Genomic DNA, 19750 nt, shown 5'->3' on the forward strand with positions numbered 1-19750 from the left:
AGGAGTCTTCAGTTTTGCTTCCATTAATGATCCTTATAGCTCTCTTCTGGATTCTGAAAGTGCTAAAGGCAGCTGCAGAATTATCCCAGAATATCAAACTATATCTCAGGTACAAAAATTATTGCACCTAAATGGCTTAGCCACAGCCTAAAGGAATGTTTCCCAAATGAATTTCCACTCAGCAGCAGAGAGTGCTCTGATTTGAAACACCCTGGCAGATTGAAACTGTGTGTCAGATTGGGACCTAAACCTGGGACCTTTGCCACTCACAGGCAAGTGCTCCACTGACTGAGCTATCCAAGCAAGACTAAGAAAATTTCTTTGAAGAATGGAAGGTGGGAGAAGAGGTATGGGCAAAAGTGAATCTGTGAGTGCAGGTCTTGATTCATGCTTTTATAGCTCAGTTGGTAGAGGTTTTGATCCTGAAAGGCAAAGGTCTCAGGTTTAGCTTCTGGTCTGCCACACAGTTTTAATCTACCAGGAAATTTCAAATCAGTGCAAACTCCGCTGCAGACTAAAAATTCATTCTGGAAATAATCCACTAGGCTGTGGCTAAGCCATTTTACTGCAATATCCTTTCTTCCAAAAGTGCTAGAAATTTCACTATAGGTTTTTCTTGTACATAACAAGCAATACATTTCACCAAGAAACGTATTTTCAAGCATGCCATCTTTTGGCTTTATAAAGGTCTACCCGCAGCCGTTTTGTCCCATTGCACCATTTCTATGCATGCTGTTATTTGTTACTGAGGCAATGAAGGTCACTAACAAAAAATTCCAACTTACTTGTAAAGCACTAAGGATCTGTGGGCAACACTGTATGGACCTTGAAGTGGTAGATAAATATCCCAGTACCTGCCATTCAAATCAGAAAAGGTTTGTTCTTCACGCCACATATTATGTTTTCCACTAAGATCTCCAACACCATATGTATCCTGGCTTGCAGAACCTAAAGGGAAATGTTATAACAGATAGATAGTAAAAATGTGATATTTTATGAGGGACATGTTTTACCCACTGACTGTAATTAGAATTTTTTTAAATAAATTGTAATATAAGTAAACTGAAGTAATGATACTCCTTACAGAAGCACGGAGAAGTTTAACCAAAAAAATATGAAATGATGTGGCAAAGGCGTGCACCATCTCGAAAAGTAAACTGTTCACTCTATTATCAGGTGCTATTGTGCTGCACTGATTGTTAATAATTTCCTCTTGACAAAAATTTTTTCTACTGCAAATACTAACATAAATATTTAGGTTCTTCTGATAATATTACACTCAGCACCAAACTGCTTAAATGTTACTCAAAAAAGCATTCTTTAAAATATAATTACTCTTTCAAACCTGAGACTTTTAAGCACTCTGTTTTTCATACAGCCTTTTTTTAATTTAGTTATTAAGCTTATTGCAATACATATGTATACAGAGATAGATGAGCAAGTATGTTTGTACACAACTGCCCCTTTCATTCAATTTGAAGAACATATCAAAGCTGAGATTTAAAAATTATGAATGCTCTCTCATGAAGAGATATTCAAGTGGTAAAAATATTCACAACTAATTCCATGCAGTAAGGCAATTTATTGGTCAGCATGTGGTAGCTATGAAGAAAGAAAAATGACAATTACATAGATGTATAAAAATTATGATGCAGAATTGCTGGTACTGCTGACAGACACCTTTTAGCGCTTTTGTAAATATTAGTTCCTGTCTCGAGGCATAGTGAGGTATATGACAGGGAAGGGTAACTATGAAGAGTAGGTCACTTGTACCCCAGGATGACTGGGACCCAGAACCATCTGTTATATATATGTGTGTTTTGAGATTAATGTTGGAAAACAAGTGTTAAATGTTTTGGATACTCCAATACTTTCTTTGATGTAATACTCTCAGTATGTATCTCAGAAAGAGACTTAGTGTGACACTCTTGTCCCATTATTAGAGATTCCACAACAACATGGATTATGCCACTACAGATGGATAACATAGGAAAACACAAAAGGTCACTGTATTAGGAAATAAGATGGACAGGTTAATGCGTGTAGACAGATGAATTTTGAATTATGTAAAGCACAATAAAACATGGAAACACCTGAATTAGATTTTTGACAGAATGATTTAGTTGGCTAGGTAAAAAATCTACTCACAAAGTGGCAGCAGAACACACACACAAAGATGGTTGTAATTAGACAAACTTTCGGAGCCAGTGGTTCCTTCTTTCTTCAGGGAGAAGGGTTGAAGGGGAAGGAAGAGAGGTGAAGGAAAATGACTAGAGAGGTCTAGGAAAAGAGGTAGAATTTGGGTAAAGTCACCCAGAACCGCAGGTCAGTGGAGACTTACAGCACAGAATGAGTAGGAAAGACTGAAATAGATTTTACATTTCTTGTTTCCTGATGTATAAATTACTGTGTCTGCGTCCAAGAATAAGTTAATGCACAGTTAATTCAACTTCTCCAAATGTTTTACTAGGAAATTGATAAAAATTCAATCACTCTTACACAAAAAATATAATGAAACAATGGAAAATCCAGGATAGAATGTAACAATATTATAAGGGAAGTTGCTACTCACCATATAGCAGAGATGCTGAGTCACAGATAGGACTCCCACAATTATGGCTTTCGGCCATTAAGGCCTTCATCAACAACAGACACACATACGCACACGCGCACACACTCACGAAAATGCAACTCATACACGCAACTGCAGTCTCAGGCAACTGAAACCACACTTTCAGTAGTCTGAGACTGCAGTCACGTTTGTGAGTTGCATTTGGGTGTTTTTGTGTGTGTGTATGTTTGCGTATGTGTGTCTATTGTTGATGATGGCCTTAATGACCGAAAGCTATAATTGTGAGAGTCTTTTTATTGTGCCTATCTGTGACTCAGCATCTCCACTATATAGTGAGTAGCAACTTTCCTTGTCACAAAAAAATATAAAATACTTTGGAGCTGGCAATATCTTCTTTCAATTGTTTGATGCACCAAGCAGGAAAGTAAATATTCCAGGAGGTGAGACAAATAATCATATGAAGCAAGTTCATACAGGCATGTACTGTTACAAAAGTAGATTAGTAATAATACATTTTCAACAGTTAAAGTAAATTTACATTTCACAATCAATTTTAAGTAGGCCAGAATAAATCTTCAGAAGATGTTCTATCAGCTGGAATGTAGTTATGTACCCTCATGAGAACTTGGTACGTTGCTTGTCTTAGAACATCTCCAAATGTCACCTATTCATCTTCCTTCTGTGAACTCCTATATTCAGATAACTCAATAAATAAAAACTCAAGAATTTAAAGTCTGTAAAGTTTGGTAGCCAAGTAATGATACTACCCAACCAACCTACCAATTAAGGAAAGTGAGGCCGAGAGGTTACCTTAGAGAGATGGTAGCAGGATATGATGCTGGAAGTATATTTCATTCTGTGTGGCTTTCCGAAAAATGAAAGTAGTTGTGACTGGCACTTCTTTCCTCCACAACAACATGATCTTTGAACTTAACTTGAATTATGGTACACCACACATTAAGAAAAAACTTGGAAATTTGTTTCCATTGTCATGTTTCATATTGGTGAGACTGCTGTAAATCCCTGTTTATATCAATACCTGCATTCTCATACAAACAGGGAGACATTCAAAAGAAAATTTATGAATCCTGATAAGAATATGATAAGTATGACACTCATTGAAATGTTATGGTATTTCAACATGGCCATCCAGCTAGAACCATAAGAGCTTTTACCAACAATGTTACACCAAGCCAGTTTACACTCACACACAACTGATGATGTTTCAGCTGTAAAGCCAAATAGGACTGGTGAAGAATTTTCTTAATTTGCATTACAATTAGGCTGGGTAAAACTGAAATAATAAACAAGATAATAAATCAGGATGGATTCATTTTTAGCTCTTGGGTATGTTTTCATATGCCTTAGTGCTTGGAATGTAGCCCTAGTTTTTGCTCAAAAGGACTGTATATTTGCTTCTGGATAATTCAAAGAGAGAGGCAAGAAGAGCAACAACAATAATAATAAACTGAGGAAGGAGAAAAACGTTATTAGAAGCAGTTAAATGGCCTTTTCATTGCTTCCTGATCATTTCATGCACTGCACATTCTGTCTAAAACAAAAACTCGGAATTATTTAGAAGCATATGTGTCTAGAGGCAAGCAGGCGGAAATGATGAAAGAAAATCACTGAGATTACAGAATCATGCCACTTCAAAAAACTGTGTACATTGTCTTTGTGCTGTATTACCTTATAAGTTTTTTAATATATGATATCTATATTACTAAGCTACTAGCCAACACCTCACTACCAACTGCAAGTTGCCTACTGAGTGGCTTCCACGGGCAACAAAAATTTAATTTTCAATATTTCACGTAATTATTGGCTGAATATTAAAATTTAAAATACTGGCATAATATACTCATTAAGAGGTATATGTTAACACAGTAAGACAAGTATTACAGCTAGAAACTGAGTGTTTGTCTTGAGGTAGCGTAACTGATGGTGCACAAATATCTGGGCTTTATTCATACAGTATTTGAGAATGAGAGCACTTAGCAACGTCCAACAGTCTTTATATGAGATTTTAATTTATTACTTCTCTACTAACAATTCTATTTGCAACACAGTTTCCAGACAGTATCCACACAAAGCTGAACGTACCTGCAAAATCAAATTATTGTACAAGACACAGTTTGGGAGATAAGACTCATAAATGTTGAGATGTGTGAAATACTTCCTTTCACTTAAATGGAACACAAATTACCAGGCTATATTCATCTAATGTTTCATAATGAGAGCACTTGATGACTTCCAATAAACTTTATGCACAAATTCAAACATTTTCTAGACTTTTTCTTGCTTACATGCTTTAACATAAAATATTTAACACACTAAGTCATTTGTAAAGTAAATACATGTCTGAAGCTGTTTTACCCACCGAATTCAATTCTTTGAAGAGTCAGAGGTGTACTGGTGTAGACTAAATTTTTTGTTATAGCTGTGAATTCAAAGTTCTTCTGTCATACCCGTTTGTCCTATGTTATAAACTACTGAGAAAAAGTTTTACACCACCCTTCATGATTTGCAAAGGTTTTGTGTTTTTAATCAGAAACCTCTTTCTGAACATTCTTTCGAACACACTACCTGTGTAATGGAGACCAAAGAAAACTTGACTCACTAATACAGCTCAGTAAAGTGCTCTGTGTCTCCATTCACATTGTTCAGTCTATCAACATGCCTTTAAGATACATTTCGATCTTATATTTCCTGTGCACTGTCACTCTACAACAAGAATGGTTGTCTGCATTTTCATGTTGCCTGCCAAATTATCATAAAGCATGTCAATCTCATTTAAACATTTAATTGCTATCATTAGACATGAAACAATAGGTATTTAGTAAATAAAATAATCTAGATCACTTAATATATGTCTTTATTTATAACTTAATTTTGGCTACTGCCACCTATCAGATCAAAACTTAGAACTTTTAAAATGTGATTCAGTGTCTAAAAAACCTATGCCGAATCTTGCATTGAGCTGACTCTCCCATCAGACATTGGTTTGATTGACAATGAACCTTGTTTTACCTGATGATGGCAATAGCCAAAATGCCATTACAAATAGAGAGCTATATTAAGTGACCTAGCCAGTTTTATTCACTAAATATTCACAGTGATCATATACTCACTTAGGAAGTTTATTTCCATTATTAATAACAAAATAATAAAGGATTGCCTCCAAGTGGTCACCCATGGTCAACAACACCAGCTGGTGACCCTACATACAAATTATAAATTATCAATTTGGTCTCTAGGCATCCACTATGAGCAGCAGTACAAACACCTCCAACACCAACTCTTATGTGTAAAGAAGGTGGGTAAAGGACCACATGAAATGGCACATTTCTATTCGCAGATGAGTGATGGGTTTAGCACAAAGATGGGTCTGCAGTGTTTTGAGAGTGTATCATGTACCGATGTCAGACACCTTTCATTGCTGTTGAGTGTAATTTGAGTGTTAAACATTATTGAGAGAGGATTCTCCAACCTTCTGCCCAGCACTACAATTAATATTTCAGTTATGGGTGCACCTTTCAGGATGGAAATACAGAAGCACATAACGTCCTCTCATGAGTGTCTTCCTCCAGGAGACAAGAATCAAATTAATGGAATCTTCTTCAATATCTGCTGGCATGAACCTGATTTAGAATGCTTGGGACCAGTTGATGACAAAAGGACTGCTGCTGAGGAATGTGACAAAATTGAGCAGCAATGCCTCAAACGCCTTGTGGATAGCATGGCAAGGAGGATCCTGCTGTATCATTCAAACAAGACACAGCCAGGGCAAAATGCACCATAGGCACAAAGATGCAAGCTGTTGCTAGTGCCATAGACACTCACCATTTGTTTCTCCTAGCCTGTTACCTGACCCTGGGGGCATAGACATGTAATAGTGGCAGGGAGAAATTGTCTTAGCAGTGTACTGCCGCAGAAGACATTTCATGAACTCACAAGCTCAGCCTACAATAACAACAATGACAACTCGTTTTCCACAGCATAAGTGATGAGGCCTCTACGAAACTGGCAACGAGGGTTTACAAATGATCAAAAAATATTACAATGCACAAGGTGGAACAACATGGTACTGATGTTATCCGGCAGCAGATTTTGATTTTATTCTATGCTCCCATTGAATCTATGCCCACACTCTTTGTGGATATGCAGGTGATGCAAAGTTCTCTTGAGTGCTTTATCAATTATTTTCTTAGCAAAATCATGCTAAATGCACTTACCATCATCTGGATTGATATCAGTCGGATTGTACACATTGCCTGTTTGAAAACATCTATTGCCACTTTTTTCAGCAAAAAAGGATGGAGGTGGCAGTTCATGTATCCTGTACTTTGTCAGATGGAAAGGCCTCCCAAGAAATTTATCATTGTATGATGATAAATTAAAATGTAGCCATGTCGGGTCAAATGGTGAGCGCTGGCTGAATGTCACTTCTCCAGATACTCCTTCAGACTGCATGATAACCCTAGCATAAACATAAAAGAGAAATTGTTGTAACTCAACCAGGTTTTTTTTTTCATTTTAATCAATGATAATGTAATTGTAAAATTTAAAATTTTATCCCAAATAGCGCAATCAAAAATAATATTGCAAGAAGTATTTACATAATAAAATACAGTCTGCCTCATAGAAGACGCCCAGGAGGGATTCACGGGTCATGCGGCACATTTGCCTGCTGTTGCCACTGGGTGTCCCAACTTGTTTTTTGCTATGCGTAGTTCTCAGACACCACCAATACTTTGCGACTGGGTGTACTGGTGTTTTCTTTTGAGTTTTTTTGTCAAGTTTAATGGGTTCAATTATTGTTGCTATACGTCATTATGCAACTGAGTGAGTCAGGGGCTTACCCTGCCTGTATGTCACTGGGCCTGGTCCTCAGACAGAAACACCAAGCACATGTCTTTATACTGTGTGACTGAGTGTTCAGGTGTTTTGTTTTGAGTTTCCTGTGGAGTTTACATTCAGTACGGTACACACGAAGGTTCAACAAGAGTTACTTGTGTTGAAATATGCAAAAACAGAATTGTACACAGAATGCCAGCTTGAATTCATACAAAAATTTCCCAGTGTGCATGTTCCCAATGATTTGACAATGTGCAGATTACTGAAGAAATTTCAAGAGACTGAATCTGTGTTACACAAATGAAGGCCTAGAGAACACCAAGTTTTAACTGAAAAGGGAGGCTTTGGAAAGAAGTCCGAGAAAATCTCTGCACTGTTTGGCACTTCAAACTGGTCTGCCAAGATCATCTGCTCACAGAGCTGAGCAAAAACTGAAATTGAAACCATACAAAAAAACAATACTCCATCAATTGAGGAACTCAGAAACAGTTGCTCGACATTATTATTGCAACTGGCTGTTACTGTCTGTGTACAATGGCGAAGTTGATCTTGAGGTACTTTTTTCTGATAAAGCATGGTTGCATTTGTCAGGGTACATAAATTCTCAGAACAATTGATGTTTGAGCTCCAAAGTCCTCAGGAATTACATCAACAACTTCTGCATGATGTGGAAACAGGAGTGTGGTGTGCAATTAGTGCAAGACGAATTACTGGAACAATCTTTTTCCATGAAACAATACATTCTGACAGGTACGTGGACAATACAGAGCTTTACATTTTTCAGGAACCAACACCTAATGAAAAGATGTATGATTATTTCATGCAGGACAATGTGAGACCACACAATGCCAATGCTTCTATAATGGCAATACAAAGTGTTTTTGATGACAGGATAGTTGACTGGCCTCCTTGTTCTCCAGATCTAAAGCCATGTGATTTTTATCTCTGGAGAATGTTAAAAAACAAGGTATATGCAACCAATCCCCACACAGTGGGAGAATTGGAAGACAGTGTTTGGCTAGTCGTTTCCCAGATTTCAGCATCCAAAGTTCTTGCTAATGTGTTCAGATGTCTGGCTGCTCTTACCACAGAGGGACATAATTTTGAACACCTAAGTAAATAAAGGTAAGCTTAAGTCAATCATTGTTTATGCTTAACTGAGGGGAAGTGCGCATGAAGCCAACTACTCGCAAATTAGTGTCCAAGAGTCAGGTGTGGCAGTGGCCGGTGGATGCAGTGGCAGCAGCAGGTGGCCATATGGTGAGACCCGCAGGCCCCTCCTGAGCGTCTTTTGTGAGATAACCTGTACTTCGTAGCATCTGAGGAAATAACAAGTTACAAAGCCTCAGTTTTTAGGAACACAATATCTTTTCACAGAATATGCAGACAAAATCCTGTAAAGATGAAAAAATGGAAATTATGGCAACTTATTATGGCATTACAACTGAGACCATTTTGGCTTTATATGTAACAAGTTCTCTTTCTTCAATTCTCACTTTACCTAGAGGAAAGAAACTAGGCTCCAGCATATTTTGCCACCTTTTTAAGCAGGCCCACACATCTTGAATTTATATTTATTTTCTCTGATAAGAAAGAAATTGTGGCAAGTATTTATATCCACCATTCTAACCATCAGAAAGCTCTCTCTCACAACAAAGTACATCATGATTCATACTTACAATACCTCCTATTTTGTGGAATGTGTCTATCACTTTACAAATACAATGAATTTTCTTGTTGGAAATATAGCTACTTGTTTCCACAAAAAATCAAACATCATCCTCTCCAACAATTATTGATATGGTTTTCAGATAACAGTGAAACATGTATGAAATACTGCCCAAGTTGTTGGTACACTAAGTTTTGTTTAGCAAAATAAGTTATTCATTGAGCTCAACATCAATAAAGCTGAAAGTTTCCTCTATGTTACTTGCTCATGTAAAGTATACCATTTCCTTTCTTTTCATATGATAAGTTGAATAGCTAACACATACTCGTGTAACCACCAATTGTCAAATCATATTGTGCACTTCTTTTAAATTTTCATCGATGACAGCATTTTTGGGATATTATTAACATATATCATCTTTAAGAGAACAACAACCATGTTTGAATGCAACAGCCTATTTCTTAACTACTGAAAATAAAGGTGCATGCTCCTAGTAAATTTCTAGCTGAGGGTAAATACACACTGGTAACAAACCACTCAAAACAAAAGGATTTAATGGTGATGTTGTACTCCAGTTTAACCATATAAATAAATCTCACTCTGCAAGAGTAGTATAAAAGTTATACCATCAAAGTTGTTCTGTATGTAAAGTTGACATCTGGCTTAAATTTCATTATCTGATGACACCTATCTGAAAATCCTCAAGTCATGTGGACTTGATCACTACATGTCACAAGAGGCAGACTCACCAGTATAAATCAGGTGGAGAGTACTGTGTTGTTAGTAGAGAAGCAGTAACAGCAGAATGGGTTGATCAGGAGAGCTCAGTGACTCTGACCATGGACTAGAACACATTGAATTCTAAGAAGGTTAGTACATGTCAGAGCTTTAGAGAGTTCACTGCTGAATTTATTGAAATATATAATGAGCTCCTCACCAGTCTGTGAAGGCATGGGGGATGTCTACTGTCTGCTGTGTCATACTGTGCCTTGTGGTGTCATGTGAGTGTGATATGGAGGGGCATATGGTCAGCGCACCATGCTCCTGACTATTTTGCAAACTTTCCAAACTGTGGAGCCACTACTACTCAATCAAGTATCTCCTCAATTGGCATCACAAGTCTGAGTGCACCTCTCACCTTTCCCCCCACCAAGGAAAAATCCTTGGCAGTACTGGGAATCAAGGCAGGGTCACCTGCATGACAGACATCTATGTTGGGCAGTCAGCTACAGAGACAGATATTGAAATATATACCAATCATAGATGTGTGCAGAAAGTTAGGACCAAGAATTACAGCATCTGAGATAAAAAGGAAGCTGCTTGAAATTCTTTAATAGAGACAAGAAGAACCGTTGATCCTACAGCAAACAAGAAAACTGAAAAAAAAAAAGAAAAAAATCATTGTCAACCAAACCAGATATATCAGCCTGCCTACATTGTGCTTAAAAATATCTCTGATTACATTGACATGAATATAACATTGCTAGCATGTTTTCACTCAGTACTGTCCTATGCCATAATCTTTTGTGGCAGTGTAGATAAAATAAAAGATTTTATATTCTACAGAAGAGAGCAGTCAAAACATTATGTTAAGCTGCTTAAGGAACTTGCTACCACAATATTAAAAGCGAAACTTTCCATGCAGTCTAAGAATCTCAATCTACAGATCAGAATGGAGTTTTATATTCTAGTGCAAAAGCTTATAGCCAGGTGCTGATGGATTTCAGGTAGGAAATTGCCAATTCCCGTCCACTCAGAAACAAAATAGACGATACCTCACTGGCCACTCCTATAATTTATTACAATGTATGAAGTTCAAAACACAGATGAACTACAAAAATATAATTTGTAACTTTTCACAATTGCTGTATGCATAATTGAGATACTTAACTTGTCTTCATGAAATCCTTCTTCAGGACAGTTACATAGCTTCATATGTATCATGTATTGTTTCACTCCATGCTTGTTTGGACATTGCTGTTGAAAATTCTAAATCTTTGTAACTTCTTTCTGTTGCCAGGAATCTTAATGTCACTATCAGCCATTCATGTGGTGTGAAATTACTCTCCTCATACAAGTATTTTGGCTTGTTATATGAAAAGATATAAGTGCCAATAGATATTTATATGTCTCCATGTCCATTTTCAATTAATTTTACCAGTTGTTGGCTTTGTCGTGTAAGTCAAGAAGTAAATTAATACGTGAAAACTGGCCTCAGTTGGAACCACTGTCTTGACCATTTAGATCATTCTTTCTGCCTCTGACCCTATATTAACTTTTTCAAAGTCTGCTTTTGAAAACAGATCAAGGCAGAATTCCCTATATTTTTAGCAAGAGGCTAGCCCACTGCTGCTCAAAGTTGTTTCCTACGCCAATGTACATCAGGCTAGCAGTAGATAAAACTGTGTCGTCAGACTTACAGCAATATAATGCATGCACAGATATCTGTGCAGACAGATGTTGTGTGTGGACCGGCCTTTAGAATATTGACTTCGCTTCAGAGCCCACTGACCAACATCACTATTTTCTCTGTTTTCGGCTCTTGAAGAAGAATGGGTTGCCATTCCTCCACAGACATTCACACACCTCAATGAAAGTGACTCCAGGAAAGTTCAAGTTGCCACTATGGTGAGAGACTGATAAACCCCACATTAATGTCTGCTAATAGGTGTCCAGATACTTTTGATAAGATAGTGCACTGCTCAAAATGTAAAAACAGATACAAAACGCCACTGACATCAACACCATCACTATTCCTGAAAGAGATATGGTCACCTTGTCTTTGTAAAATAATATTTAATCTAATCACTCTTATGGAGCAACATATGAAAGAAATACAGGAAAAACAGGTACGGGATGATACTCTCCAACTAAGAAAAGCTTAGTGTATACAGGAGGAGAAGGTAGTGCTTAAAAAGTCAAGGATGGTAATGCATTGTTGAAATCACTGGTAATCGTTGTGCAATAACAGAGACATAAGACATCAGTACAGCATAACAAATTTACAAATGACCAGTAACAGCTTAAATCTAGACTAAGACAGAAATATTAAAATCATGTAATACAGGTTCAAACGAAAGGTGTTTTATCCATGTGGCACACGTTACAGGCCTCACACTGAAAGGACCCTTGCAAAACACTGCCCAGTTTTTAGTGAGAGAATTAACTATCAGCAGTTCTGAACTGAAAGTAATAATACTGTTTAGTACTGGGCATGGATGATTATGGAGCATTTTTAAAGCATTGAAAATAATACATCATTAACTTGAAACTTTATGTGGTTTCTGTTCCTTCAGACATGTCCAAAAAACCAAACAATGTTTTGATCCTGCAGCCACTATGAATCAAGACACAAAGGAATTAATGACATTAACTGCCAGTCGGCACTGAGCTATGTCAATGGGGCAAGTTGAAAATATGTGCCAGACACCACATACATAATTCAGTGCAGATACACATCAAGCTCAAATTCTTATGGGAATGAGCGAAATGCCACAAGTAATGAGGCTAATGAGCAAGCCCACTGCATCAGTTGCATGTGGTGTAAGTTGGGAATGTGGGTCTGAGGGGAAGAGTGATAAGGTAGTCCATGTGGTTGTGGTAATCACTGTATTTGTATGGCGTACTGGCCAGTGGCCAGTGAGAAGGAGACACGGGTTCGAATTCAGTCCAGCAGAAATTTTCAACTTGCCCTCTTGATATAAATCAATGCCCACTGGTAGTTAATGTCTTTAATACCTTTGTGTCTGGATTCATAGTGGCTGCAGGATTAAAAAAGGGTATGTTCTTTCAGATATGTTTGAAAGAACAGACACCACATATATAATACCAGTACAGATTCAGTTTGAAGAAAACTAGAAGAATGTAATGGATACTGACTAGTAACAAGTGTACCCAGATCCATTTTTTGTGAAATCTAAAACATACACTCCTGGAAATTGAAATAAGAACACCGTGAATTCATTGTCCCAGGAAGGGGAAACTTTATTGACACATTCCTGGGGTCACATACATCACATGATCACACTGACAGAACCACAGGCACATAGACACAGGCAACAGAGCATGCACAATGTCGGCACTAGTACAGTGTATATCCACCTTTCGCAGCAATGCAGGCTGCTATTCTCCCATGGAGACGATCGTGGAGATGCTGGATGTAGTCCTGTGGAACGGCTTGCCATGCCATTTCCACCTGGCGCCTCAGTTGGACCAGCGTTCGTGCTGGACGTGCAGACCGCGTGAGACGACGCTTCATCCAGTCCCAAACATGCTCAATGGGGGACAGATCCGGAGATCTTGCTGGCCAGGGTAGTTGACTTACACCTTCTAGAGCATGTTGGGTGGCACGGGATACATGCGGACGTGCATTGTCCTGTTGGAACAGCAAGTTCCCTTGCCGGTCTAGGAATGGTAGAACGATGGGTTCGATGACGGTTTGGATGTACCGTGCACTATTCAGTGTCCCCTCGACGATCACCAGTGGTGTACGGCCAGTGTGGGAGATCGCTCCCCACACCATGATGCCGGGTGTTGGCCCTGTGTGCCTCGGTCGTATGCAGTCCTGATTGTGGCGCTCACCTGCACGGCGCCAAACATGCATACGACCATCATTGGCACCAAGGCAGAAGCGACTCTCATCGCTGAAGACGACACGTCTCCATTCGTCCCTCCATTCACGCCTGTCGCGACACCACTGGAGGCGGGCTGCACGATGTTGGGGCGTGAGCGGAAGACGGCCTAACGGTGTGCGGGACCGTAGCCCAGCTTCATGGAGACGGTTGCGAATGGTCCTCGCCGATACCCCAGGAGCAACAGTGTCCCTAATTTGCTGGGAAGTGGCGGTGCGGTCCCCTATGGCACTGCGTAGGATCCTACGGTCTTGGCGTGCATCCGTGCGTCGCTGCGGTCCGGTCCCAGGTCGACGGGCACGTGCACCTTCCGCCGACCACTGGCGACAACATCGATGTACTGTGGAGACCTCACGCCCCACGTGTTGAGCAATTCGGCGGTACGTCCACCTGGCCTCCCGCATGCCCACTATACGCCCTCGCTCAAAGTCCGTCAACTGCACATACGGTTCACGTCCACGCTGTCGCGGCATGCTACCAGTGTTAAAGACTGCGATGGAGCTCCGTATGCCACGGCAAACTGGCTGACACTGACGGCGGCGGTGCACAAATGCTGCGCAGCTAGCGCCATTCGACGGCCAACACCGCGGTTCCTGGTGTGTCCGCTGTGCCGTGCGTGTGATCATTGCTTGTACAGCCCTCTCGCAGTGTCCGGAGCAAGTATGGTGGGTCTGACACACCGGTGTCAATGTGTTCTTTTTTCCATTTCCAGGAGTGTATTTGATCATTTACTGTGAAATTAACATAAGGTGTGTGTGCTCACATAAGAAAAATTGCCCTACAGTGGGTCTCTATGGCCATGTCGGCTCAGATTCCCTTTGCTAGAACTAGATTCATTCTATCCTTCCAACAGGCAGTTACATGACACAATCACTTGGTGGTGATGTCATTGGTATCTCTGCCCAACTCTATTACTACTGATTTGTTCATTTTCATTTGTGCCCACTGTTTTAAGTATTTTGCTCTTAAATGTTGAATAAGCTTCTTAAAGTTAGTTAAGTCTTGCAGCTTGTTGGTAATGACACTCGCATCACCTTTGTACACATAGACAACTGTCTCAATCTTTTTCAAGCAGAGACCCAATAAGGTGAGAGACTGTATCGTATTAACACCTTCTTCACTAAAGAATACAAGGTGGCTGATAGCAGGAATCCCTGTTGTAGCAGTTGAATGCCATTCTCATAGTCTAAATTGGCAAAACCTACTGTAACTGTGAATCCCGTGTCACATAAACAAGATTCTTAAGTGAACAGAATGTGTGAATATAACATTGATCCATTCACAATTGCAATGGCCTGATTTTGCCCCAGGATGTGAGGTGAGACATATGTGAGTCTATAGTTCAGTAGGTATGTGAAGGCACATGAGAGGCTGGTAATCTTTTATTCTGACAGGATGTGTCTGTGTATCAAGATCATGGGTATCAAGATCATCATATCTTCATAAACAACATGCATAAAATTTGTTTTGCTAGAAGCTCATTTCAAATTTCAGTAAGGTTTCGTTTTATTCTGCTGATATTACAATGTGTTCCTCTTTCACCTGCAGTAATTCATTTATTTTGTCCACTACAGTTCCAGATATAAGAATAATTGTGAACTGAAAGTTATTAAAAATGAACTGGCAAATTTCTGGTTGCATCCCATAAGTTTTATGTTGTTCATCATAAAAGGACGTTCCAATTTAATGTTTGCATTATATCTTCCAATGGTTTGAATTTCTTGTGTTATGCATTTTGGTGTCTTGTAAATTTATCTTAATCCTGCAAAATAACATTCTTTTAAGCTCAAACAATGGAAAACCCAGGATGGAATGTAACAGTATTATGAGAAGTAAAGTTGCTACTCACCGTATAGAGGAGATGCTGAGTCACAGATAGGGACAATAACAGCTTTTGGCCATTAGGGCCTTCGTCAACAATAGACACACATACACACACACACACACACACACACACACACACACACACACACACACAAACACAACTCACACACACGATTGCATTCTCAGGCAACTGAAACCGCACTGCGAGCAGCACCACCAATCCATGATGGGAGTGGCGACTGGATGGGGGTAAGGAGGAGGCTGGGGTGGGGAGGGGGATGGGTAGTATGGTGGGGGTGGCGGACAGAGAAGTGCTGCAGGTTAGATGGAGGGTAGGGGAGAGGTGGGGAAAGGGGGGGGGGGGAGTAGTGCAAAAAGAGAGAAATAAAAAGATTGGGTGTGGTGGTGGAATGACGGCTGTGTAGTGCTGGAATGGGAACAAGGAATGCGCCATATAAAAGGTACCAACCATTTCCTCCACTGACTCCTCAGTTCTTGTCCCTTTACCGCACAGTGACCTGCTCGTCACTATTGATGCCACCCCCCCCCCCCCCCCCCCCCTGTACACTAACATTCCTAATCTCATGGCCTTACCGCTATTGAACACCACATTTCCCAATGCCCGACAGATTCCAAACCAACAACCTCCTTCCTAGTTGCATGAACAACTATATCCTCATGCACAATTACTTCTCCTTTGAAGGCATTACCTACAAACAAATAGAGAGTGTGGCTATGGGCACCTGCATGGCACCATCCTATGCCAACCTATTCATGGGCCATCTAGAGGAATCCTTCCTAAATACCCAGAATCCTAAACCCCTCACCTGGTTCAGATTCAATGATGACATCTTCGCTATCTGGATTGAAGGTGAGGACACCCTTATCCACATTCCTCCAGAACCTCAACGACTTCTCCCCCATTTGCTTCACCTGATCCTACTCAACCCAACAAGTCACCTTCCTAGATGTTGACCTCCACCTCAAAGATGGCTACATCAGCACCTCCATCCATATCAAACCTACTAACTGCCAGCAATACTTACACTTCAACAGCTGTCATCCGTTCCATACCAAGAAGTCCCTTCTGTACAGCCTAGCCACCCGTGGTTGTCGCACCTGCAGTGACGAGTAGTCCCTCTCGAAATATACCGAGGGGCTCACTGAAGCCTTCACTGACCATAATTATCCTCCCAGCCTTGTACAAAAACAAATCTCCAGTGCCTTATCTTTCCACTCTCCCACCACCTCCCAAAGTCCCACTGTCCGGCCACAGAGGAGCATTCCCCTCGTAACTCAGTACCACCCTGGACTGGAGCAACTGAATTACATTCTCCGCCAGGTTTGCAATAACCTCTCATCATGCCCTAAAATGACACCCACCCCTCCCACCAGTGGTATTCCACCATCCTCTGAACCTACACAATATACTCGTCCATCCTTACACAACCCCTTCTCCCAAACCCTTACCTCATGGCTCATTTCCCTGTAATAGACCTAGATGCAAAACCTGTCCTATACATCCTCCCACCAACACCTACTCCAGTCCAATCACTAACATCACCAATCCCATCAAAGGCACGGCTACCTGTGAAACCAGTCATGTGTTCTACAAGCTAAGCTGCAACCACTGTGCTGCATTCTATGTAGGCATGACAACCAACAAGCTGTCTGTCTGCATAAATGGTCACCGATAAACTGTGCCTAAGAAACAAGTGGATCACCCTGTTGCTGAACACACTGCCAAACATGATATTCTTAATTTCAATGACTGCTTCACAGCCTGTGCCATATGGATCATTCCCACCAACACCAGATTTTCTGAACTGCACAGTTGGGAACTTTCCCTGCAATACATCCTACATTCCTGTAACCCTCCTGGCCTCAACCTTTGTTAGTCACTGTCCACACCTACCCAGCCCCTTCGCTGTTCCCATTCCAGCAGCACCACACAGCCGTCATTCCATCACCACTCCCAATCTTTTTATTTCTCTCCTTTTCTGCTACTCTCCCCCTCCCCCTCCCTGATCCTTCTCTCCTCTCCCCTACCCTCTGTCTAACCTGCAGCACTTCACTGTCTGCCATCCCCACCACACTATCCCAACCACTCCCCGCCCCAGCCTCCTCCTTACCCCCACCCAATTGCCACTCCCATCATGCAATGGTGCTGTTGCTTACAGTGAGGTTTCAGTTGCCTGAGAATGCAGTTGTGTGTGTGCACTGCATTGGTGTGAGTGTGTGTATGTTTGTCTGTTGTGGTGAAGGCCCTAATGGCTTAAACCTATAACTGCGAGAGTCTTTTTGTTGTGCTGATCTGTGACTCAGTATCTCCGCTATATGGTGAGTAGCAACTTTCTTTCTCATAATATTCTTTTATGTTCTTCACATAGGTGGCTATGTCTTTTATGTGTTTTTAACAGTTTATTAAATCTTGCAGAGACTGTCAAGTGCATTGCCGGAACAACGAAGCCCATGTCTAGCTTATCTCCTTCAACAAGCAATGTAAGTACCACAGGCTCTGTTCTCACAGTACCTATTGTATTTGAGGGATAATGAGGTAAGTTTTGTTTACATTATTTGTCTAAGAAACTGGTAACAGCCTATTGTCTCAGTGACAGTCATAACTTTACATTTAACATCAACAATCACAAGAATAATGTGGAGAGTTGTTCGATACGTGGTTTTAAAATCTTAAATATTAATTTCTGAAAGGAATTTGAAGGAGTTATAGCAGCAGCAGCATATGGTACTGCATAGGAGGGATGGGGGTTGGGGATATATATATATTTTTTACAGCTCAAATACATGATACAAATTGCACAGGTGCAGAATCTGACTTATTCACCTCTATTCCCCACTTTCACTCTTTAAGTGGTACGATAAGCATGGATGAGGAATATTGTGGAATGTATCAATTCAGGGCTTGAAAAACCAGTTAGGAGAGAGGGTCATTCACACTTGGGTATGACTGATGCAATGTCCCACACTTCGTCACACCATATACATCATGTTTTACATCTGAATGCTTCTGGTAAGTGGCTACTCAGATCACTAACTGTAGAAGCATCCAGACTGAACAAAGCAATACTCATCCTCTACCAGTAATCTCTAATATGTTCAATAGGCTTTATTAAAGTAAGTTCATCCAAAAGACAGACCATGCTTAACAATAAAATATGCTGAATAGTTAGTTTCAGATCAAAGGAAAGAAAGCATAATTATTTAAAATACTTATGCATTTGATTTACTTCAGTATACACCACTAACTGATAGCCTTGGGAGAACCAGTTCTGACAAAACTCTACCATCTGGTGAGCAAGATGTATAAGACAGGCGAAATACTCTCAGACTCCAAGAAGAATATAATAATTCCAATCCCAAAGAAAGCACGTTTTGACAAGTGTGAAAATTAGCAAACTATCAGTTTAATAAGTAATGGCTGCAAAATACTAACATGAATTCTTTACAGATGAATGAAAAACAGGTAGAAGCTTACCTTGGGGGGGATCAGTTTGGATACCACAGAAATGCTGGAACATGTGAGGCAATACTGACCCTATGGCTTATCTTAGAAGATAGATTAAGGAAAGGCAAACCTACGTTTCTAGCATTTGTAAACTTAGAGAAGGCTTTTGACAATGTTGATTGGAATACTCTCTTTGAAATTCTGAAGGTGGCAGGGATCAAATACAGGGAGTGAAAGGCTATTTACAATTTGTACAGAAACCAGAGGGCAGTTATAAGAGTCAAGGGGCATGAAAGGGAAGCAGTGGTTGGAAGGGAGTGAGACAGGGCTGTAGCCTATCCCTGATGTTATTGAATCTGTATATTGAGCAAGCAGTAGCAGAAATAAAAGAAAAAATTGGAGTAGGAATTAAAATCCAGGGAGAAGAAATAAAAACTTGTTTGCCAATGACACTGTAATTCTGTCAGAGGCAGCAAAGGACCTGGAAGAGCAGTTAAACGGAATGGACAGTGTCTTGAAAGGAGGATATAAGATGAACATCAACAAATGAGGATAATGGTCGAAGTAGAGAGGATATAAAATGTAGACTGGCAATGGCAAGAAAAGCTTTATTGAAGAAGAGAAATTTGTTAACATCGAGTATAGATTTAAGTGTCAGGAAGTCTTTTCTGAAAGTATTTGTACGGAGTGTAGCCATGTATGGAAGTGAAACATGAATGATAACTAGTTCA

At 40.1% G+C, this 19750-nt stretch overlaps 1 protein-coding gene across 5 annotated transcripts in view; it reads right to left on the reverse strand.

Moving 5' to 3' along the window:
* LOC126474916 (uncharacterized) overlaps nt 1–19750 on the reverse strand; it is a 408277-nt gene that overhangs the window by 146772 nt on the left and 241755 nt on the right. For all 5 annotated transcript variants that reach the window (XM_050102418.1, XM_050102416.1, XM_050102417.1 and 2 more), the window contains 2 exons: nt 6808–7052; nt 786–948 (listed from right to left, as the gene is read on the reverse strand). In XM_050102418.1, coding sequence (XP_049958375.1) covers nt 786–948; nt 6808–7052 — 408 coding nt within the window. The remainder of the gene's footprint in view (nt 1–785; nt 949–6807; nt 7053–19750) is intronic.

The sequence above is a fragment of the Schistocerca serialis genome, chromosome 4 (assembly GCF_023864345.2).
Source record: "Schistocerca serialis cubense isolate TAMUIC-IGC-003099 chromosome 4, iqSchSeri2.2, whole genome shotgun sequence".
NCBI classification, from domain to species: domain Eukaryota; kingdom Metazoa; phylum Arthropoda; class Insecta; order Orthoptera; family Acrididae; genus Schistocerca; species Schistocerca serialis.